The sequence below is a fragment of the Talpa occidentalis genome, unplaced genomic scaffold, assembly GCF_014898055.3.
Source record: "Talpa occidentalis isolate TD23 unplaced genomic scaffold, MPIMG_talOcc4v2.1 talOcc4.16, whole genome shotgun sequence".
Classification (NCBI taxonomy): Eukaryota; Metazoa; Chordata; class Mammalia; order Eulipotyphla; family Talpidae; genus Talpa; species Talpa occidentalis.
Window position 1 is genome coordinate 75,030,967 of NW_023601653.1, and position 23,451 is coordinate 75,054,417.

The 23,451-nt window shown below is 50.0% G+C and overlaps 1 protein-coding gene across 7 annotated transcripts in view; it reads left to right on the forward strand.

Annotated features, from left to right (window-relative positions):
- CACNA1C (calcium voltage-gated channel subunit alpha1 C) overlaps window positions 1-23,451 on the forward strand; it is a 561,196-nt gene that overhangs the window by 483,165 nt on the left and 54,580 nt on the right. For 4 of the 7 annotated variants that reach the window (XM_054696571.1, XM_054696570.1, XM_054696574.1 and 1 more), the window contains 10 exons: window positions 268-397; window positions 1,521-1,580; window positions 6,116-6,222; window positions 9,220-9,307; window positions 9,817-9,924; window positions 10,739-10,791; window positions 11,114-11,260; window positions 12,599-12,800; window positions 14,218-14,376; window positions 14,973-15,083. In XM_054696571.1, the coding sequence (XP_054552546.1) occupies window positions 268-397; window positions 1,521-1,580; window positions 6,116-6,222; window positions 9,220-9,307; window positions 9,817-9,924; window positions 10,739-10,791; window positions 11,114-11,260; window positions 12,599-12,800; window positions 14,218-14,376; window positions 14,973-15,083 (1,165 nt within the window). Of the gene's footprint in view, window positions 1-267; window positions 398-1,520; window positions 1,581-1,703; window positions 1,764-6,115; window positions 6,223-9,219; window positions 9,308-9,816; window positions 9,925-10,738; window positions 10,792-11,113; window positions 11,261-12,598; window positions 12,801-14,217; window positions 14,377-14,972; window positions 15,084-23,451 lie in introns of all 7 variants that reach the window. The other 3 variants (XM_054696575.1, XM_054696572.1, XM_054696576.1) reach the window with 2 other exon arrangements.

Sequence of the window (23,451 nt, forward strand, 5' to 3'; positions counted from 1 at the left end):
CAGAAATACTGAAAACTTCGAGATTCCCAAAGGTCTCAGATGTAACCCTCCAAAATGTGAAAGTGCTTTAGAACCGCGGGGTTCAGATAGGCGTGCGCTGAGGGCCTGCAGTGGCTGTCACCACCCAGCAGCAGTGAACCTGGGGCTGAAGACGCCTCGCCCTGAGCCAAAGAACACCTTTTGCAAACTGCTAGAAGCTGGTGCTCCCAAGTCGGGGGAGCTGCATCCTCATCCTTTTGACCTTTCTCTCCTCTTCCTCCCACACAGGTTCCGCCTCCAGTGCCACCGCATCGTCAACGACACCATCTTCACCAACCTGATCCTCTTCTTCATCCTGCTCAGCAGCATCTCCCTGGCCGCTGAGGACCCTGTCCAGCACACCTCCTTCAGAAACCACGTACGTGTTCTCGCCTTGCACCCCCTCCTCCTGGGAATGGCTGGAACCACAGCTTCTGTTGCTAACCTCATTGTCCCAACAGGAGCCCAATCCCCAATCCATTATCAGCTGGCAGTAAACACTTCTTGACCACAGTAGGGCTTTGGCAGAAAGCCACCATAGGGCCGTAGGGCATAGAACATGGACCCCATGCATGGACCCAGGCTGTCCTGACTGGCCACCGTCAGGACCACCATTGCCCCGTGGGTATGGTCCTCAGGAGGCGCTGGCTCCTGTCAGTGGCATAAAGAATAACCAGTGACTTCCTGCCTCACCCCCAAAATACACTGAGCTTCCTAATATTCAGGGAGAGGCGGGCAGCACAGGCAAACAGGTGCCAGTGCTGAGGCTGACCTTACCTAAAGAGCCTTGCTGACATCTAAGAGTCAAACTCCAAGCTTGAAGCCCAGGCAACGCTCTGGTGAGCAGCATTCCGGGCTAGAATTATACCTGCTATACTCCAAGCCTCAAAGCTTTGTCAGATGCCAGCTAGGTGGGCATGAAGGGCCCACCAATCTCAAGCTGTCGGTGTGCCAAACTATTCACAGTCCTGGAGCCACCTCGGTTCAGAACTTTCTTACTGGGAAAGGTGTTGGCCCTGGCTCTGCTCCTTCACCTGAGACAGAGTAAAGCCCAAAACCTTTAGCCTGGCCCCGGTGTGCCCTGCCACACAGTGTGGATTTCCACCATTGTGGGAAGTAGCTGGTCACTCCTGTGCTTTAAGCTTTCCACTCTGTCCTCTGTGCAAGCACCCAGCGGTCTCACTTGGTTTGAATGTAAATTGGCTTCATGAGAAAAGCATTGAACCTTAGCTGCCCAGGCCTAGGACCAGCTGAGGCCTGCCCTAGAAGCCCCCCTTGGGTAGCTGGGGCTTCACCCAGGGCCTCCCAAGTGGCCAGAGGCAGGCCCCACCCCAGGGTCCCTGCTGCATGGGTGCAGAGTCTCCCTCCGCCCCACATGGAGAAGCTCGAGCTTGGTGGTGGGGCGCGTGACCCCGTTTCTGTGGACGTCCACTGACCTCCCTGCCCATCCTGCTTTTCTCCCGCCCCCACCCACTCCCACCCTGTTTCTTTTTGTTTTGCAGATTCTGTTTTATTTTGATATTGTTTTTACTACCATTTTCACCATTGAAATTGCTCTGAAGGTAAAGCCCCGCCCTCGCTCCACCCTGTGCCGCTCACTCTCCACTGTCTGTCGCTAACACACCTGCTCCTCCTGGTGTCGGGTCCACTCTCAGGCCACTAATCCTATTGTGCTTATTTTTCAGATCCTAGGCAATGCAGACTATGTCTTCACTAGTATCTTTACATTAGAAATTATCCTTAAGGTAATGGAATGTGAGCGATGCGTTCTCTCTGCTCTGTCTACCTTTTTCATCCCTGTTTTGTTCTCTCTCCTTTTTACTCGCAAGCCTGAGATTGGAGGAGTTACTGTCTCGCACTTTGTTCAGGCTCAGGAGCCAAAAGAAATGCACCCACCCCAACACCACCCCTTGGCCACTGAGTTGGGCACTGCACCAGCCAGCAGTGTCTCCACGGATGCCCTCCACACACGCATACACACCACACATACACATGACCCCCCAACACACACACCACACATATACCCCACACGCCACCTCTGAAAAACTGATGACCGTCCCCTAATCGCCTCCTGTGCAGAGGAAATATACACAAACCCCGAAGTGGACAAGCTCACAGGACACGATCACAGGGCTCCCCTTTTGGAAACCCGTCCTCAATGCCTTCCCCCAGGCATGGCCCCTTAGGGCTGGGCTGACTGGCTGCTGTGATGGCCGGCATGGGCTGGTGGAGATGAGGGGCCCGTCTCCTAACCAAGGCCTTTCACCAGACAACTGTCCAACTGTCTGACCTCAGTTACCTGCTGGAGAGCTTTGTCTCAGTGCCCCTGGCCCTAAGCCGGGAGGAGGGACAGGTCACTGCAGAGCTACGGACAGAGGGCTGATGGCCAAGTGCTGAGAGGAGCAGAGCTCCCAGGCCCCAAGCCCTGGGTTGGACCGCACATGGGCCCACCCCACTGGCCACCAGCAGCCTGGGGTGCTGGGGCCCCAGTTCTGAGCAGCTATAGCTCTCATGTCCTGGAGCGAGAGAACCACATGGCATGAGAGTTTTTCTAGGTTTTATCATATTATTTACATTAACATGTAATTCACATATGACATGTTTTTTATTATTTCTAAATTCTCCGGTATACCTCTGACCTCTAAATCAATGAACGCATCACAAGCTACTTCTTCTTCTGAGGTTCAGGCTAATTTTTCAGAAATAAGGGAAGCTCGGCTTGGCGTTTGTGCTCTTCTCAGAGACCAGGGAGGGATTTGACCCTCACCCCAAATGTGATAGCTCATGATGCAGCTTAGTGTCTTCTTCCTGGGAGACACCCCGGGCATCAGGAATCCCAGGTCCCTCATCACCCCTTAAAGGGCTGATCCGAGCCAGTATCCACACCTAACCAGGTGCCACCAACAGCCCAAAGACCCTTTCTTCCCAAAAGAAACCCCCAAGTCATCACCCAGACCTTTTGTGTAGGTGACAGTGTTGTCACATCCAGTTGTAATTTCTGGGGACAATTCTGGATTCCCCACTGTGTTGTCAGGACCCAGCTTCAGTCCTCTAGTCCCAGCTAACCAAGACTGGCCCCTGGGTTTTTTTCTTCCACTCCAGGGAGTAGATCTGACCAGGCCCCAATTCTAGGGCTTGAGGGGAGGGGGGCACACTCTGTAAAATTCTTTTCCATGGTAGCTGGTATTTTCCTGGATTTCAAACTCAGCGAGGCACACAAACACTAGCAATTCTCTCCTGGAACAAGGAAAGCTCTGCGGCCTGATTCATAGTATCCTCTACGGAGCTTCCCTTGTGGATTTCAATGGTGCTACTTTGCCTTCGAGGTTGCCATGCAAGCAGAAGTGAGAGGCCCCTTTATGCGCATTGCCATGGCAAGACCTTCCCCTTCCCTGCCACCCTCTGGCTCTCCTACTCTCTCCTAAGCTCGGTGTGCTTCTAAATACAAACCCCAATTCCAGTTCCCCTCCCTACCCCTGCCCGCCGGGTGCTTCGGCCTGGCCCGGCACCGGCCACCCTGCAGACAACCACATCCAAGGGGGACATTCAGTATTGGACACAGCTAAAGACCTGAGGCTGCTTAGCCTTAAAAAGGAAAGGTCTGTGGGAGCCCAGCAAAGCTGGACCCAGGTCCAGTGAATGGGAATTACCAAAGATAAGTCACAAGCAATCGCTACAAGAGCAGCCAAGAGAGGTGGTTGCCTCCAGGGCTGGACAGAAGGACCTTCCACTCCTTCCAGCTCAGCACAGTCTCCCTCTGCCCCAGTCCCTTGCCCTCCTGGGGCTGAACACACCCCAGCAGTGGGCTTGTCCTGGGCGGTGGCATGGAACCTCGCAGAAGCAGGATCTGGGCAGATGGCATCCAGCATGATAGTGTCATGGAAGGGCACTGGCCTGCAGACCTGAACTTGGCTTTTTCTAAGGCCCTGAATGCCAGAGACAATTTTTAAATAAATGCTTCATTTTCCCAGTGTCCATCTGCCGTTTTTTCAATGACCGTTATTCCTCTGGTTCTGCCTGGGCTTATTATGTTCCTGGCTCCTATGTGGGCACACACATGCGCACACGCACACACACACATACACACACACTCATACACCCATACACACACTCATACACATTCTAAAGAGCTGGTCTCATTTGAGGGTTCACTGAGAAAATAGAGCCAAAGAAGAGAGATTGGCAGTCTGGGCCCTGCTAGTCCATCTATTCAGGGAATGCTTCCCCCCAACCCCAATGCAGGGACTTTCTTGGAGCTCAGTAATGACCTCACAATAACTAAATCAGGAATGAGGAGGGGTCAGACCAGCACCTCTCTAAGACTCAGAGTGAGCTGCCTGGGCACGCTCGCCTTCCATGGCACAGAGGTTTCTTGAGTATCATGAATTGTGTCATGCCCAAGTCCCTTCTCTGGGGTATCAGGTCTTCCCTGAGACAGGACAGCATGCCCCTCAGAGGGTGGGCCTTCAGGAGAGCTCCCACTAATTCCCCCGCAGCCTTTTATATAATCTACCCACTTCTAGAAACTGTTGCAGACATGGGTGCCTACATCCCCTGTGACCCCTGCTGCAAGAGATAAATAGAAAAAATTAGGTTGCAAGAGTTATTTTTGCCAATTTCCCCTGTGTCTGCATTTGAATCGCTCTGTGGACATGCTGCTCTGGGCACACTCTGATTCCAAAGAGATAAACTGGATCCCACGTGACCTGGGCTTGCTCTCAGTCTCTCGGCACTGAGCTCCCAATGCCTCCCTTTGGCTGATGCTACGTGGGCCCTGGCCTTCCACAGCCCTTAACCTGGAAATTTACTGGCCCTTAGTTCAAGTCAACAAAATTAGAAAGGCTATTTCTGAGCCTTTACAGTGACTTTATACCAAGCTCAGAGAAGGGAATAATAGCCAGGTCCTGTACCAATCATTGCCCCTTTGTCCCCTTTTTAGTTCTCAGAGTACTTGCACTTGTTTTCCTGTATATGCCTCCCAAAGTAGCCAATATGTGCCCTCTTTATAGATGAAGGAACTGAAATTCCCTCGTTCAGGAAGAATCCAGAATCCAAATTAAGTTGTCTGGCCCAAGCTTAGTTGGCTATAGTGACAGCTGTCACTATATACAGCTATAGTGGCTATAGCTGTCACTATATGTCTGTGGAGCTGATACCTACAGATTAGTGTTCTAAGTGCTCTGCATGTAATAACTCAACTGCTGCTCCCAGCCTATAGAGTAATGTAGTCATTATCCCCTTTTCTCAGATGAGGAAACTAAGACACAGAGAAGTTAAGTGACTTGCCCAAGCCACACAAATAAGGTACCACAGGGTTGGCATTCAGACACGGATCTGTTCCAGAGCCTGTGCTCCTAACCCTTGTGCCGTATCTTCCCTCTGAACCAGGGCTCTGGCTGTAGAGCTCATGCAGTCTAGAAGCAAGACAGTAGAACTGAGTTTAGAATGTCTGGTATAGCTCATGAGCATTATTTGAGGCTAGGAAGTAGAAGGGGGTAAGTTACATACTGGTGTAACTTACCAGTGGTCACTAGGGTGACCAGTTATCCCAGTTTTCCCAAGACTAAGAGGTTCCGAGGATTCAGACTTTTCAGTACAAAATTTGGTGTGTCCTGAGAATTCAGGACTATTGGTCTCCCTACTGTGCATGCCCTACCTTCCCCAGATGCCTAGGCTGGCCCTGAGGGTGGATAAAATTTGGATAGAATTTGGAGAGGAAGTTGGAAATTTCCCTCCAAGGGAAACCTAGTCTGAGCAACATCAGCAAAGGGCCTCTCAGGGCTAGAACTACAGACACATGATAAGGAATAGTAGAAATGAGAGCAGATCGGGGGCTGATTGAAAAAGCCTGGCCTGGTCTGGTAGTTGTAAGGCACCACTTATACATCCTGAGCTGGGGGATGGTTGGGTGGTTGTATAAATGTTTGCTGAACCCTCTTCTTAGCAATGTTCTCCTTCAGTCCTGCCTGCCCCATGCCCTCACTTCTCCTCAACAAGGGCCTGCCTAAGGGATGTGGTGGGAGGAAAAGGATGTGAAGGGGGTCTCTGGAACTTGAGCAGGGGCCACTCACCTGTGTTTCTCTGTACCTCCCTGCAGATGACCGCGTATGGGGCCTTCCTACATAAGGGCTCTTTTTGCCGAAACTACTTCAACATCTTGGACCTGCTGGTGGTCAGCGTGTCTCTCATCTCCTTCGGCATCCAGTGAGTAGGGCGCCCTCAGCCCAAGATGGGGGCACGCAACTAGGAATGATTGTCAGAGAGGACAAGCAGGACTCCAGAAGGCCTTCCTGCAGGGCCACCACCGTGTGACAATGTGAATGGGGAACAGCCCCTGATGTGCAACATGGCGGCTTTGATTTCTTGCGTCCATGTCCCCAGCAGTGTGACACGTGGGATATATTGGTACAGCAAGAATATGTTTAAATACTTGATGACAGGCAGGGCTAGGCCTAGTTATAGATGAGAGGGATGTCTGTAGGCCCTTCCTGCAGGCCTGCCCCACTGTATGACCAGTATCTTTGGCTGCCCTTGACTGTCAGGTGTCAGTTGCCTGCTATTTCCATGACCAGCCGAGAGAGAGAGAAATATGACTGATTCTCAATCTTGACTGCCCAGTGGAATCCCCTAAGTTGATTTAAGGAAGACATCTGCCTGGATCCTTGCCCCAGAATTTTTTATTTACTTGGTCTCAGGTAAAACCTAGGGTTTGGCAGTTGTTAAAGCTCTCCAGGTGATTCCACTGTGCAAAGTTGTACTTGCTGAGATTCAAAAGAACTAGATTGCCACTTTCTCTGATTTCTAAAGCTAATGATGTTAATCCTGCACTTTAACTTTCAAATCACTGTCAGATACACATTCTTCTAAGTCCTCACATAAACCCTATGAGGCAGACAGGATGAGTGTTGTTATCACTATTTTCTTGCTAAGAAAACAGCCAAGGGTGTTTTCTTGGTTGTCCTAGAAAGAACGGAGAGGGGGCGTTAGGAGTAAGACCCTTTTCTGTGGTCATTAATCATGTTACTGCAAACTGCCTGCTGGTAGTGGCAGGGCTAGGTTTGAATTCCAGCACTACCACTAAATCACTATTTAACCTTGAACCAAGAAGCAACCCTCTCCCCCCAAATATGCCCCCCCACCCCGCACCCCAACTTTAATCTGTGTTTTTCCTATCTGACCTATAAATCCCTTCTCTTGTGATTCAGTACAAACTGACTTCCTCCCTGAGACTGTGATAGGTACAAATGCCCTTTGAATCCTTTGGAATAAAAGAATCACGAACCAGAGAAATCAGCTTTTTCTACCAGCTCCCTCCTGCACGTATCAGCCTGACCGCAGGAGAATGAACTCAGGGCTTGCTGGTGTGCTGTACATTTTTTAGATCTCAAGGCAGGTTATGACTCTCCGGAAACTTGAGTCAGATGCTTGGTGTGTGAGGCTCAGGGACACTTCAGAGTTACTCACTAGGCTGAAGTGGTGAAGCCCCATATAGGTAGATGGATAATTCCAGAACCATCCTGTTTAGGGGGCTGCGGGGGGACCTGCATCCTAGTGCCTCCTTCCAACTAGAGAACAGCAGTGACCTGGGGCTCCCAGAAGTTCAGGCACCCCGGGAACCTCGCATGGGGTGCTGTGCTGTGACCTGGGGGCAGGTGGGGGGGCTTACATACAAGTGTGTTGGGCTTCAGAGGCAGATGATTCCCCTGCCTGATCTGGAATCTTCGAAAGTTGGACAGATGAACAGTTAACCTCAGACAGATGAGGAGGAGAAAAGATCAAAATGTAATAATATACACATGGAGAATGTGTGGGGTTGTAAGTTCTAAAGAGTAAAGGGGTGAACCAGGGATATGTATCATTTGTTTAAGGACCTGAGGCTTCAAGTACAGAGAGGGGGAGTCTTTACATGACAGACAAGGAGGGGGTGAGAGTGAAGATGAGCTTCTCGGGTGGAGAAAACATGTTTATAGACACAGATAAACCTACATTTGATGAAACCTCCCAAGTTCTTTCTTGTAGGTCCTGAAAAGGGAGAGCAGTGAGTGCTTCTTTGATTAATAAAAGGGCAGGTGACTGAGAAAGGAAGAACCTTCTTCTACCCCAAGGTCTTCGCTGCTCCCAAAACATTCTGTAATTAAGGGCAAGAGACCTCCCAAGGCTCACAATAGACCTCTGGTTTCCCAAATTCAAGTGACACCCGAGGAGGCCTGCTCTGAGCGTTTTGAGAAGGGCCTGTCTGACCCTCTCGGGGAGACACAGCGTGATGAGCAGCTACCAGGGCCCTTGTGTTTGGAGATGACGCCAAAGTGTCTCTGCCCACACCCACTGCCTCCAGACACAAGGCCTGAAATTCCACCATTTTTATAGTATTTCTTGAGGTTTAGTGATGTCTTCATAGGCCCAACGGTAAAAGCTACCATTTTTTACGGGCCTCCCTGGTGGCGCTAGGGGTTAAGCACAGCACTGTGAAGCTATCAGCAGCCTCTGCAGCACAAGTTCGATACCCCCCGCCAGGGAGCAATCCCACATGGTGCAGCAGACCTCTCCTGTCTCACCCGCTGCCCCCCTCAGCAGTGTGTTTCAGTCAGTCTGCCTGTTCTGTACCCCCCTCTGTCTCTGGTGAATCCTCTTCCCCTACCCCGCATCTCTGGCCTGTACCCCAGTTCTTATAGGCATAAATAAATAAATCTTTAAAAAATAAAAGCTACCTTTTCTCAGCTCACATGGGATGCCTAACACACAGCTAGTGATTCACAGACATTTCTTCATTTCATCCTTTAACAACTTTAATGTAGTGAGTACTTGCCCCTCTGACAGATGAAGAACTCAAAAGTTAGGAGATATGCCTGGGGACTTGACTGGCCAGTGCAAAGCTGGGCCTCAAATTCAGATCTGCCTCATTGAAGTCTCATTTCTTTACCACTGTAAACACCCCTCTGAGTAGCACACGGTATTGCTAATGACTCATGGTGAATTGCTTTTCTTATTATTTCTGGACCTTCTGGAAAGTTTCAGGGTGACAGGCAAGCGCCAGGGTCGGAGATGTGCATAGAGAATGGTCCTAGGACAAGGATGTCCCCAGAACAGACTTGACATCTCCCCAAGTTCACCTGCGATTAGCCTGTTGGGTGCGCCCCACCAACTTAGTACCTGCGCCAGCAAAAACAGGAGCTTAGCCCCTCCTCCATTTCTCCCTGCCAGGTCCAGTGCGATCAACGTTGTAAAGATCCTGCGTGTTCTGCGGGTCCTCCGGCCCCTGCGGGCCATCAACAGGGCCAAGGGCCTAAAGGTGAGATGCTGACCTGGGCAGGAGCCAGCAACCCGGCAAGCCTGCACCCAGTTAAGGGTGGTAGAAGCTAAGTAGAGGGAGGAGGAGAGGGTTGAGCCACGTGGCTGCCCTGCTAGAGCCGGGGCTGTACCCCAGTCCCCCTCCCAGTGCTGGTTCCATGATGAACAGAGCGATGGCCAAGGCCTCCAGTCCAAACCTGAACTCCTAAGCAAAACTTTTGCAAAAGGAGACCCGCCTACGAACCCAGCACCCCCACAATTCCTACCCTAGGATGGGAAGTTAGCAGGTCTTTTGTCCCTACTGTCACTTAGGGCCCAATGGGGGACTTTGTGTTCCTCGGGGTCCCCTCACGTTGTGACCCTGGGGAGGAGCTTTGCCTCTTTGTTCTGATTCCCCCCTACATGTGGCAGAAGGGGCTGCCTGTGTTCCCTTCCCGGAGAGGCAGGTAATTTGGGTCAGGAGCTCGCAGGCCGCAGGCTCTCCCTGAAGCCGTGTCCCCCTCACCACAGCACGTGGTTCAGTGTGTGTTCGTGGCCATCCGGACCATCGGGAACATTGTGATCGTCACCACGTTGCTTCAGTTCATGTTCGCCTGCATCGGGGTCCAGCTCTTCAAGGTAAAGTCTTGATTCTGACAGGGTCCTGCTTCCTTCCTCCAGCACTCCCAGGGAAGGGAGCACCCCAGGGAAGGGAGCAGCCCAGGGAAGGGAACACCGAGAGTACAGGGCTGGGGCCAGACTTGGGATAATGTTACTTCCTCTCAGCATCCCAGACCCAGGCTGGACCAGCCTGGAAGGCAACATTCCTCCTGCAGGCAAAGTCCCCTGGCCCTCTCGGCATCACCAGCCTTCAGGTTCCTGCCTCTCATTCTACAAGAAAAAGAGGGGGACTCATCCACTGACACCTCGTGTCAGCACCTGCTCGAAACCCATGGCAGCTCCTTATTATCAGCAGCACCAAAGCCCCCCTCCTCCTGGCTCTCAGTCTGTGTCTGTCCAAACCCCCTGTCCCTGCTTCCTGACCAGGCCCCTCAGCCCAACGGGGCCAGAGTCCCCCCAGATGTCTCTCGCTTCTGCCTGAATCATTTATTTCTGCTCTCGTCTCATCTGAAGCAAACTTGCTCTCTCCCACCCACCATGTCAACTGTCACTGATTTCTTTCCATCTGACTCACCCTTCCAAGCCCAGATGCCCTTAGTCCAGCTTTCCTGGATTGCAGTTTCTTTTTAGGATTCAGATGGCACTTGTGGCCCTAGCAGCCTTACTCACCGATTGCTTTATATACGTGCACCTCACCTTCCCACCTAAATTCTCCTCTCCTTAACATTTTTTGGTCTCTGCTGCCTAAATAGTGCTGAGCTATAGAGATGATCACTAGCATTTTTTAATTAATGGATGGACCTCTCCAATCACTTTGCTCTTCTGCTTCCAGGGAAAGCTCTACACCTGTTCAGATAGCTCCAAACAGACCGAGGCAGAATGCAAGTAAGTGTGGGTGGGTGGGCGTGCTGACCGTGCCGAGGCTGGTTAATTCTAGAAAGTGGGTAACTTGGTGTGAGAGCTAGGACAGTCCATGCTCTCTCAGTCACCAGTGGCAGCTGAACTTTTGCCGTTTGTAAGCTGGTCCGATCGACATAACATGTAACATCTATTCCTGAAGCTTCTGCCTACTGAAGCTCTTCCCGATGGCTAGTACACGGGGGTTTGAGCCCATCCAGTCCCGCCCACCCAGATGCCAGGAGTCATTAGTGGGTCGGTGTGAAGGGAGATGGAAGATTCCAGAATTCACTCTCTCCTCTTTTCCCAGGGGCAATTACATCACATACAAGGATGGAGAGGTGGACCACCCCATCATCCAGCCCCGCAGCTGGGAGAACAGCAAGTTTGACTTTGACAATGTTCTGGCGGCCATGATGGCCCTCTTCACCGTCTCCACCTTTGAGGGGTGGCCAGAGTGAGTATGCCGGCCCAGACCCACCCACCTGATAGTAGAAGCCAAGGCAAGGGCCTCGCTCCCATCCCCCAAGTTTATTAATGTTCCACTCTCCTTCCCAGAAGTCATACCGACCTGGGTAATAGGAGTGAGAGTATGTATCTAGAAACAATCCATAGGCTATAGTCTGTTGAAATGTAAACTTTTTTCTTTCTCTAGAAGATGTCAAACATTTCAGAAACTCTAACCACAAATGAGCTTCTGTTAGCTCTCCCTCCTGACCTTAGAGTGAGCCACAATGAGAGCTCTCTCTCTCTCTCTCTCTCTCTCTTCTCTCTCTCTCATGCTCATTAATCTGGGAGCAAGGGTGTGGGGAGCGTTTCTCCAGGTCAGGTGGACCCTTGGATCACCGTGGGGTTTAAGACCACCACCCCGAGTACTCGGCATGGGGAAACAGCCTGTGCCCAGTCTCCTTAGAGGAAGGTGTGCCTATATTTATAGTAGAAAGTAAGGAGAGATGGCAGCCTGGGTCCAAAGTCCTCTGCAGAGGTAGTGCTTTCATGCCCAGCCCAGCCTGGCTGACCTTCACACTGCCTCCCCTCTACCAGGCAGCTCATCTGTCAGGTGCTCCGTGCACCTTTGCTGAGATCCCTGCTTCCCAATATATATGCCAGGGAAATTGCCATCTAAAAGTCAGAAAATTCTAAGTGAACAATAGCATGTGATGAGTGGCGTCATTGTCATATGGTAAGATATGGCTGACACCTGGAGACTGAGAACTAGCCGGTGTAGGAAGAAAGAAGAGGAGAAAATCCTGGTCCATGAAGAGAAACCAGGCTGGTGGGCACAGAGCCCAGGCCAAGATAAATGGCCTGGTGTGCAAACCCCCTAAGTATAAGTGCACACCCGTGCTGGTGATCTGGATAGCAATGGGTTGTCTTTACCCAGTATTTTTATCTCACTGGGTATTTGCTCTCAGATCGATGTATTTCGTGTTCATGCTACAGTCTCCAAGGGTACGCCATTTGGCAAAGCTGTCTCAATATTTCCCAATTCCACGACTCATGTTATATGTAAATAGCTCTTGGCAGTTCAGAACACCTTTATATATTATATCAACTCCCCTGCCAGGTGGGGAAGGTTGGCATTATTGTCACCATTTTACAGATGAAGAATCTGAGGCTCAAAGAGGTTAAGTGATTTGCCAAGGTCACGTGACCAGTTAGTGGCAGGGCTGGGACTTGAACCCAGGTCTTCTGACTCCCAGCACAGAGCTGAATCCCTAGGAGCAGCTGTGCCATCATCCCAGCGGGGATACTGCTCCTCCAGCTCCCCCCTGGGGCCTGTCTCCCCCTCCAGGCTGCTGTACCGCTCCATCGACTCCCACACGGAGGACAAGGGCCCCATCTACAACTACCGTGTGGAGATCTCCATCTTCTTCATCATCTACATCATCATCATCGCCTTCTTCATGATGAACATCTTCGTGGGTTTCGTCATCGTCACCTTCCAGGAGCAGGGGGAGCAGGAATACAAGAACTGTGAGCTGGACAAGAACCAGGTACCTTCCTAGGAAGGAGAGAAGCAAGGCAGTGAGGGGGGTGCGGTGGTCCCCAGGAAGAATGCCAGGTGCCAGAGGCTCTGGCCCACCAGGAGGAGAGGCTGTCATCGGGGGAGACCCATGTGGATCTAAGATCACCTGCCTGCCCCACCAGAATAGGATTTCATTCTTCTTGAGGGGCTGGGGCAAAAGAAATGCAATCTCTGCAAAGCGCACATCTGGCAAATGCATTCAGTCAACTAGTCTATTTTAAGCATCTGCTTAAGGAGACTGTATAGTAGACTCAGTGGTGGGGGTAGGGGGTGGGGAGAAATCTCATGCCAGATCTAGAAACTGACAAAGTTAAAATGTGCCCAGGTGTGCTGGCACCATTCACAATGAAGGTCTGTGCACAAAGTGGTGACAGGAAAGAGGCTGAAGTAAGAGTGACATAGTCATGCCCAGGGCTGTGACGTGTTCTGTTAACCACGAAAAAGAGCTGGCAGCTCTTACAGTGAGGAGTGAAGCTGTTAGGGTGGGGTGGATGGTTAGTCACAGAGGTCAGTTTCCTACTAGGTTACCCCATGGGAAGAGTCTCTGGGAAGATGCCTGTGCTATGGAGAGAAATCTGGCTCCCTGGCCTCAGCTCTCCCCAGTTAAGCCAACTGACCCCCTCGTGGATTTGGAGGTCAACACCTTGGGTTTAAACGCATCATTCTGGCTGCTGAATAGACCTTGAGTTAGAAAAGAGGAAATAAATGATGCCAGTGAGACAGTCTGGATGAGAGGTGGTGAGCCCTGATCTACTAGCAGGCAATGGTTGTAGGAAATAGAAGGAAATAAAACTGGTCAAGTTTAGAGGCTGGGCTTGGAGACGGAGGGTCAGAGCAGAGTCTAGAGGGGCCACTAGCTCCCGACCGGGGAATATGCCCACAGCACCAAGAAACGAGCTGGATTCCAATCCCAAGAATCTAGCTCGCCCAAGCTCTCACTCCTTAGCCATGGACCATGTCTTCTGCTCTTAGGGACACTGGTTGATTTAGGACAGGCAAGAAGGACTAAGGAGAGAAGGCCCCAAGGCGAGGCCATGGCAGAGACAGTCAATAGTTACCAAGTGCCAGGTAGTATCCTGGGCATTACTGAGTTGGAATACAAGGAGACATGGGCCCCTCAACTACAGTCTAGATAAGGGAATTGACTAATGGGGAGATTCTCTGGATTAAGGGAGTGAGGAAAAAAAATTTAATGTGTAAATTACATCTCAAATGTATAAAGAAACTAGAGCAATAGATTATTTTTCTGACTCCCCAAGAACCCACCCCCAGAGTCTGTAGTTTCATTTACTTCCCGCCCTCCTTGCCATAGCCCCACACAGAATGCAGGTCACTAACCCCACCATCTCCTCATCCCACCCCACCCGCCACCGCCTCCCTCCCAGCGACAGTGCGTGGAATATGCCCTCAAGGCGCGGCCCCTGCGGAGGTACATCCCCAAGAACCAGCACCAGTACAAAGTGTGGTACGTGGTCAACTCCACCTACTTTGAGTACCTGATGTTTGTCCTCATCCTGCTCAACACCATCTGCTTGGCCATGCAGGTCAGTCCCGGGGGGCCTGGTCCCATGATGCCTGTTGGGGGGAGAAGCTATAGGAGGATCTAAAGTGTGAAAGCGCTACATGATCACCTCCAGTTTATCAGCTTCCTGTTGGCCGAGGGAGAAAGGACAGAAGAGCCATCATCTCTCCCCAGCTGGAGAAAGACAAAGGATGAGCTTCTGCATGGGCCCTTAGGAAGGAGTCCACTGGGCCCTGGGCTGAAGAAATGGGGAGAGTGAAGGAAATGGGGAGAAGCGGGTGAGCTGGAAGTGCTGGTTATTGTCAGTTAGGCACAGGCATGGAGGCTGATTCTGCAACCACCTGTCTTCAGGGAACTCAGCTTGTGCTAGTGCTCTGAGTGCCAGGAGCTTCCAGAAAGTTATCATCACCAATCAGTGTAGGAACACAGAGCTCTGCCGACCTTTTTTTTTTTTTTCCCAGAGACAGCAGACAAAGAAAGAGCTTGTAGGACTTTCTGGGTCTACCTGACTGCCCAAAGAGATGTAGACGATCTTTCAGAGCTTGGTTGAGGGAGGTGAGGATGGTGAAGAGTCGGGGTGTCCCTGCCTCATTTTCACGGCCCCTCCCCTCCCCTTAGCACTACGGTCAGAGCTGCCTGTTCAAAATCGCCATGAACATCCTCAACATGCTCTTCACCGGCCTCTTCACCGTGGAGATGATTCTGAAGCTCATTGCCTTCAAGCCCAAGGTAGGCCTCTGAACAAAAACATCGGGTCCACAGGTGTCGGTGGGATGGAGAAGAGGTGGAGGTGCCAGTATTGAAAAAAGGAGGGTGAGGAGCAGAAACCATCAGTGAAGGACCATCCCTCAATCCATCATACATGGCTCACGAGCTAAAGCAGGCCCACCCCTCAAACAGAGTCTCAGCTTATGGTCTAGATCGTGGCTGGGACGTACCCTAAACAGACTCCTCCCTGAGCTGAGCCTCTCCTTCTGGGGGAGACAGGGGATGGTCCTTCTCTTCCTATTTCCCATCCTTTTACTGGCCCCATCAGCCACAGTTTTTCTAGAAAAAAAAAAAAAAAAACTATGCCCACTGAATGGCTGACCAAACCTCTCCAAACCCAGCCCCACCAGATCTTCTCAGGCCTTTGTTCTACTCTCCTCCCACTTCATTAGCTGCATGGACCATGCTCAATGGGAAAAGCTCAGCCAGCGCTGCATTTGCTGGGGGCTCAGTGTTCCAACTCGTGGGAACACCCCCACCCCATTCCCAATCTCTATCATTGTTTCCTTGTACCTTCCACAACAGGAAGGGAAGTCACCTTCAAATGTTTGTGCTTTGCTCCTTGTAACAGGTTACTAGCAAATAAGGTTGGGAGAGAAGATTAGAACCACTGGCTAAGTGAGGCAGGGTAGGAAGGTTGAATTTCAGGTCACCTTGGATTATCTGTGCCCTCCCTCGCCAACACTCCCCACTGTCCTGGATACTGGAAGACTGAGATGATTGTAGCACTCACTGCCTCACTTCCATCCGGTGCTCCCAAAGACGGGTTCAAATCACTAGCATCCCCTGGCTGGGATTCACAGACCCCAGCCAGGGAGGGTTGAATCACAACTCAGTGTCTTCTGTGGCTACCACATCCCCTGTGGGAAAACAGCAAGAACAGTTGGTTCTAAGACACTCGTACAGCTACAGACTTGAGAAAGGCCCTCCAGCTTTCCAAACCCTCTCTCCCACTCCTTTACCAGGTTTGGCAGATGCAAGATAGAGCAACAGAAAGCAAAAAGGAAAAGCCCTTGGCAATATATTCCATTTTTATTCAAAATTGCACTTGACCTGTGATTAATTCGAGCAGGAAGGAGCTCCGTGGCTGTTGGATCCATGATCATTGACAACCTATCCGTCATCTTCCTTGAATTAATACTCAACTAACATTTCTTGATAGCCTACCATGTGGTACATATATCCCCCTGCATGTAATCCTCAAAACACCCCTGTGAGATAGGTATTTAATGTCTCCATTTTAGGGAAGAGGGACGAGAAGCTCAAAACAATTAAGTGTAATATTACTTATACCACTACTAAGTGGCAGAACTGGGACTAGATTCCAGCACCTCTGACTTTATAGTCGCTGTGTTTTCCACCACACCAAGCTGTGAGCAATCATTTTTCCACATCGAATGTTCTGCTGGGTGCTTTTCAGAAAGAGGGAAACAACCGTTGCGGGATTTCAAAGATAAGACAGTGGTTATTCTTTCTCTTACTCAAAGGAAGCCTACGGATCTTGGCTAATTTTCAGAGAGTAAGGTTCCTAATGAAAATGATCTGGTGTAATAATATTTTCCTCCCTCCTCCAAGGCAGGCAAATACACTCTTTTCACTTCCCTTTCCAGTTCCATTTAGGGTCATATGTTTTTTCCTAGTCTAGAAAGGACCACTGAATGTCCCTGGCTGCCCGGCCTACAATCCTTCTGTCCATGGATGGTCCGTTCCAGGCCAGGTGACCCAGAACTCCTCAGGCTCACAGCCCACAGCAACACCACCTAGTGAGGCTGAGAATGCAGTATCCTTGCCAGTTTTAGCTTCAGTCTCAGATGACAACCTCTAGTAGGGAAACTGGCTTCCTTTCCACCTAGTTTCGTGAGACATATGGTTTAAATATTTCAGATCCTTGAGTCATTCCACAATTGACTCAGATGTGTTTCTGATGGTGTCTGATGTAGTCCACAGAGTGCTGCAATGGACTTTGTGAATCATGCCTCATGGGCACAAGGGATGTACTGAGCAGACCTACCCCCCGAAGTAGAGGAAATTGACACATGCATGGCCTCAGCTGGAAGGACCCTCTGCCTAAGTCCTGCCGATCAAGGACCAAGCTGCTTTCCTAGGAAATAGCTAGCTGTGAGGGTCTAAACATGAAGTGCCTTCATTTCCCCCACCCCTAGTTTTCTATAGTGGGAAAACTGGGTAAAATAGCAGCCTTTTCCCAAAGAAAGAAGACAGCCATCCGGGGGCCATGTGTCTTTCACACATGCCAGGGCCAAGCTGTAGTATAACGAGAAAGGAAAATGGATTTTTTTTGTGACTACCTTTATTGGGGCTTCCGGCAGCACATCTGGCTGGCCAAAGAAGGTTGACCAGTTGGGAGGAACATTGAGGAGAGCAGGATTCCCAGGACTCCCTTCAAGCTTGGTACTCTGTTAAGGAATAGACTCCAGGAAAAGCATCCCTTAAAATTTCAGGCAGAAAACAAAACCAAAGCTATCTAGATGGATCTAGCCCAAGATCCAGCAGCTTCTAACAAGGTCTTGAAATACAGAAGAGCTTCCACACTGACCTTTAACTGAAATTCACTCTGCACCTTTGCTTCAGTAGCTTGGTTGTCTACGCATGCTATAATGAGTCTGCATTTGTATTCGCTGAGAAGGGCAGTTAGGCAGCAAGATGTAGAAAGTCTACCCCAGTCGCAGCCACAGAAAATCATCTAAAGCTTCCCCTGTTCAACTTCTCTGTTCCGGCTCTGGAATCGGCTTGCTGGTCAATGGGCGGTCAGCTTGTCCTCTTATTTCATTCTTTTATTATCTTCACGGTGATCAAGTGCTTCTTTTCTATCTTTTCTCTTCGCTACTCCATGCAAAATGAATTTACTCAAGTAACTCTCTGCTCTATACCAACTGCCCCACTCCTTAAATTCACGTTCAGTCCCAAACACACAAGTTAGAGAGAAATGTACATCATTTTAGAGTTATGCAGTCTTCCACCCAAACCTCAGAGATCTGTAGTTGTCTGAAGAGAGTGGACAGAGGAAAGCAGTGTTTATCTGAATAACTAGTCACTAGCCAGAGCGAATCTCCTCCCTAGAAGCAGGTGGATTACCTAGAGATAACCAGATGGCACTGGGTCCTACATGGTTATCCAGGACCAAAGTTGTCAGCATGAAAGCATTTTGGTTAGAAGGTTCTTAAATAGCTGTCCCCCTATCATGAATTGAAATTTATCAGGCAAAACCAAAAAACTTTGGGGCCTCCCCTGGTGGCACAGCAGTTGAGCGCTGAGCTGCGAGGCTGCCCGCATCCTCTGCAGCGCTGGTTTGTTCCCTGGCCAATGGCGAGGGTCCCACAAAAAAAAAAAAAAACCAGAAACTTTGTAAGATAGTCTTTATAATAAGCACTGAAAAATATCCAGTGCCTAGGAGTAAATCTAAAGAAACCATGGAAGATCTCTACTCAGAGAACTATAAAATTTTATAGAAAGGAATTTAAGAAAACTTAGTAAATGGAGAGATATATCATGTTCATAAATAGAAAAACTCAGTATTATAAAGATGTCATTTCTCTCCAAACTGCTCCATAATTCAATACATTCCCAATTAAATGTCCTGATAGAACTTGACTCAAGGAATAATGGCAGGAGAAAGAAGTCACCCAGCAAGTCTCTTGTGGCCAATAAGGTAACCCTGGGTGGTCCCAAGGTGTCAACCCTTTTGAGCAGCTCAGACATCATCACAGAGAGGGGGGGCAGGAACCTGGTTCCAGGAGCAGCGCCAGTCACAGATGCCCCAGTGTCAGCTACAGGTTTGAGTGCCAGACGGGGTGATGACGTCACTCAGTTGCCTAGGATTCCCTGTTTGTTGACCATGACTCAGCGGGGATGGGAGGTGGGGGGTGCCGGATGGACTGGAGCAGAAGGCAGGCTGCCAGGAAGATAGAAATTCACCCAGGGGGAGATCCCTAACCACTCCCCTCCCCATATGGTCGTGGGGGTGAGGAAACAGGGGCTGCTCTTTGTGGGACTTTCCTCATACCCCTTCACTGCTGCCTGCTCAGGAAGTAGCCAGTACTCACTGCCTCTTAGTACCTTCCCCAGGGAAGGACGTGACCTTGGCTTTTCTCTGTGGTCAGAGCTTGGCCTCCCTTTTTAGCTTTCTCCCAGCCTGAGAAAAGCCTGGAGAGGCCAGTGGAACCCCAGTGAAAACACTCATTGACCCTGCTGGCCCCGACTTTCTTTATTTTTTTTTTAAGATTTATTTATTTATGCATACAAGAGCTGGGGTGCAGGCCAGAGGTGGGGGGTGAGAGGATTCACCAGAGACAGAGTGGGGAGCAGAACAGGCAGACTGACTGAAACACACTGCTGAGGGGAGCAGTGGGCGAAACGCTCTGTGTCGCTATGTGGGTTGCTCCCTGGCCTGCTGGGGATCGAATTCATGCTGCAGAGGCTGCAGACTGCTTCATAGTGCAATGCTTAACCCCTTGCGCCACCAGGGAGGCCCATAATGGCCCCAACTTTCTTGAAGAAGAGGGGACTGAAGCCTCAGGGCTCACTTTCATGTTGCAAATTAGGGCCCAGAGGCCCTTCAGACCTAAGGGGTGAAGTGATCTCCAGAGCAGCGCCGTCTCACACAACTTTCTACACATGAAAATGTTCCCTATATGCTCTATAATAAACCCACTAGATCCCTGTGGCTAGTGAGCACTTGAAATGTGACGTGTGCAGCTGAGTAACTGAGTTTTAAATTCTGTTTCTCCCGCGGAATTTTAATGTATATAAGCCCATGTTGCCTGGGGCTGCAGTCTGGGGCAGTGCGGCTCTGAATCCAGTTTCTTTCCTAAGAACTGCAGTTTCTGTGGCCCTCTGTCTAGCGGGCTTGGCTTCTTCAGCCCAGCTGCTCTGGCTTCATGAAGACAGATGGTTTACCTCGTCCTCCTCCAGCTGCTACTTTTCTACCCAAAACTGACTCATGAGAGTGAAAGCCTTTCTGACAGGGTAAGACAGTCTCTGCCCTGGCCTCCCCCATGTGGCTTTTCTCCTAACTCGCTCAGTTCTCCTAGTCTTGCTGAATTCCCCAGCCCCTGTTCCCTGCAAGTGCTCGAGTTCTCCCTGCAGATCCTTCCCTGCCCAGGTCTTGAATGTCCTGATGTCCTGATGGAAGTCGAGGGCACCCTCACAGGGGTGGCCTGGAATTCATCCTGCTGCCCAGACAGTGTGTGTCTGGGGAGCCCCAGGACACCCAACTACTCTTTTCCTGGTTCACTGGACTCCCTGCTTGGTTTCCTGATTAGCACTTCAGTGCCCTAGACACACTGAAACCTGAGCTCCTCACTCTGACCTGGTTCAGCTCCTCACCCTTCACCAGGTGCCAAGCCTGACCCACCCCAGGCTGCCCAGGACTTGGTGCCTGGCAGCTGTGATGACACTTCCAAAGTGGGTGCCAGCCACCATGTGGGCTCCCCAGCTCGGCTCTGCCTGGCATCCTGACCCTGCCCACCAGTTCCCACTGCCCAGCGCTAGCATGCCATCTATACTGTCCAGGGCCGTGACTCCTTCCATCTTCCCCCAAGGCCAGAGGGTGCAGCCAACACTTGCCAACCCCCGAGTCAGGTGTCAGATTTTCTTGTTGACCCAGGAAGAGATGCCAGTTTTGGCCCTGTGAGCACAGCCTGTCTTCTCCTCAGACCAAGGTATCACATTTGGACTCTGGTTCTCGTTCATGTCCAAGATCAGATAGGCTTTCTGTCGCTTAGAGGGGCAAATGGGGAATATGTCAGAGGATAGATTCCAAGTGTCGCCAACTCTAGTGGCCACAGCAGCACAGGGAAAGGGATGCAGTGGCCTGTGTCAGAGAAACTGCTCATCAACATCAGAGGCCTGGCTCCTGCCGCCAGGGCCCTGATGACCCTCCTGAGCCCTGGGGCAGCCTGGGCAGTTGGAGCGGGAAGAATAGGACCTGAATTCTTCCCAGTGAGCCAGTACGGCAACAGGAAGGACCAAGAAGGCTTCTGGTTCTCTCAGGCCTAGGCCTGGGTCTGCCCCAGCCCACATGGCCCACTCCCTCCCACAAAGAGGAGAGGCTCTGGTTCCTACATTCTCTTCCCTGGACTGTTGAGAGAAATGTCAGGACTTTTTAGAACCCAGTAAAGAGGAGGAAAGCGAAAGTGAGATGAGCAGTTGGAAAGGATGCAGGCCGGGCCATTTCCTCATCTGACAAGCTGACGCTCTTCTAGAAACTCAGTTTGGTTTTACCAGATACTTTCACGGCCAACTAAGAATCTACTTTCTCTTCAACTAGACCCCTGGCACTAACTGCGCCACTCACCAATAATTCCCTCTTCTAAAAGCTTTAAGCTAGCTGTACTTTGCTGCATGATGCAGTAACACTAGGGCGTTCTTTTTCACAAAGCAGAATTTACTATTTCCTTGCTTGATCATTTGGTGCCTCCAAACCCACCACGAGACATGATTCTGGTAGATTGAGAACCTGGTCCCCCCTCAGCAGCATCTTCACTGAACTAGGGGTGAGCAAGTAGGCTACATAGTGCCTAGAAGTTCTTGTTTTGTCCATGGATGTGAGACTATGTCTGCCTTAGTTTGCTCAGACTGTTGCAATAAAATTCCACAGACTGTTAGTATAAACAACGAAAATTTATTTCTCAGTTCTGGAGGCAAGAAGTCCAAAATCAAGGTCAGTAAGTTCCCTCTTCCTAGTTCATAGCCAACACCTTCAAGCCATGTCCTCCTTTCGTGGAAGGGGTGAGGGAGCTCTGTGGCTCTCTCTTACAAGGACACTAATCCCATTCTTGAAGACTTTGCCCTCAAGACCTCATCACCTCTCAGATGTCCCACGGCCTAATGCTGTCACTTTGGACACCAGGATTTCAGCATGTGAAGCTGGAGAGGACACAAACTTTCAGACCATAGGAATGCCGAAAAAGTAACTAAGGCATCTCAGGCGTGTGCCATCCAGATGGAATGCGGCAGGTTGCCTCAGCCTGGGGGGTCTGCACCCAGCCCTCGGTGCAAAAAAGAACCTCACATCCCCCCGCTTATGGTGCCCCTCTTGTCCATTATCATTTTAAAATTGTCCATTTGCAATTCTGGTGTTCTGCCATGTCTCTTCCTGAGCTCATTTATTCTCTGCCTTCAGCCAGATTTCTGCCTAACATCATCATGTAAATTCGGGGTTCATCTTAATGAATTCTTGGAGTTGGATTGTAAAAGACACAGCATAAACCACGCTACTAATGACTACAATCATCAATCATAGTGTCCCTTTCCTATGTCTAATGCAACCCATCACCCGGCTTCACAAGTTTCGAGCCTCATCTTTCACCATCTTCTCTTTCTCTGTCTCTAGCTCTTGCTATTCTTCATAATTGCTTATTTCCAGAACTCCTTGCCTATATGCTGTTTGGCTAGTATTTTGCTACAGACTAAAGTTCACCAACAGTCCAACAAATACTATGAGCACCCGACATAGCAGCCTTGCGGCCTGCACCAGGGGCGCGAGGGTGACTACAGCAGACTGGGCCAGGCTTGCCCAGTTTGCCTTTTTAAGAACAGACCTGCCTGGCTTTGCCCATTTGTGGGTCTGGGGACTCCCCACTTTCCCATTTCATTCATCACTGGATGAACTAATGTTCTAATTGATATTCATGTTCCTGCTTAGAAAGAAACAATAAATAAACACATTAGCCCATTTTGTATGAATCCTGACACTGAAATGCAGTAACATTCAGAGGCAAGGAGGAAAAGAAGTCATATATGTTAAAGGTCTGTAAAGAATCAGACCTTACACTAGATATTTTCCACTGATTATCTCAATTAATCTGTAAGACCAGTATATTTGTCTTTAAGAAACTGAAGGTCAGGATAAAACTTTAGCAATGTGTCCAAGATCACAGAGCTAGATTTTTATTGTTGGTTTCGGGGATTTTAATGCAGATTTAGGTGATTCAAAAGCCAAACTCTTTCCACTATACACCCTATTGAAACCAATGTAAACAAGCTGAGTTATTGCTGTGCTCTTAGTGGGTCCTGAGCAAATGCCTGTTTTCTTCTTTATAAGCAACTCAGAGACAAAATTAAAGCAAGTCATTCCCAAGTTACAACTTCGTGGAAGTTAATATAGCCACTCCTTTCCTCCCAAGCCCCCGTGCCCACCCCCTTCTTGCTTACCCAGTCTATGTTTGGTCCCTCTGTTCTCCTGGATTGGTTTGGACCTTCTGGATTTCCTTTCCCAGTCTGGAATGACAGGTATTTTCCAGAAAAGTCACAAGAGGTGGACTCAGAAAAATGAAACAGTAGCCAAATGTAGCCTTATATGCAAGCACAC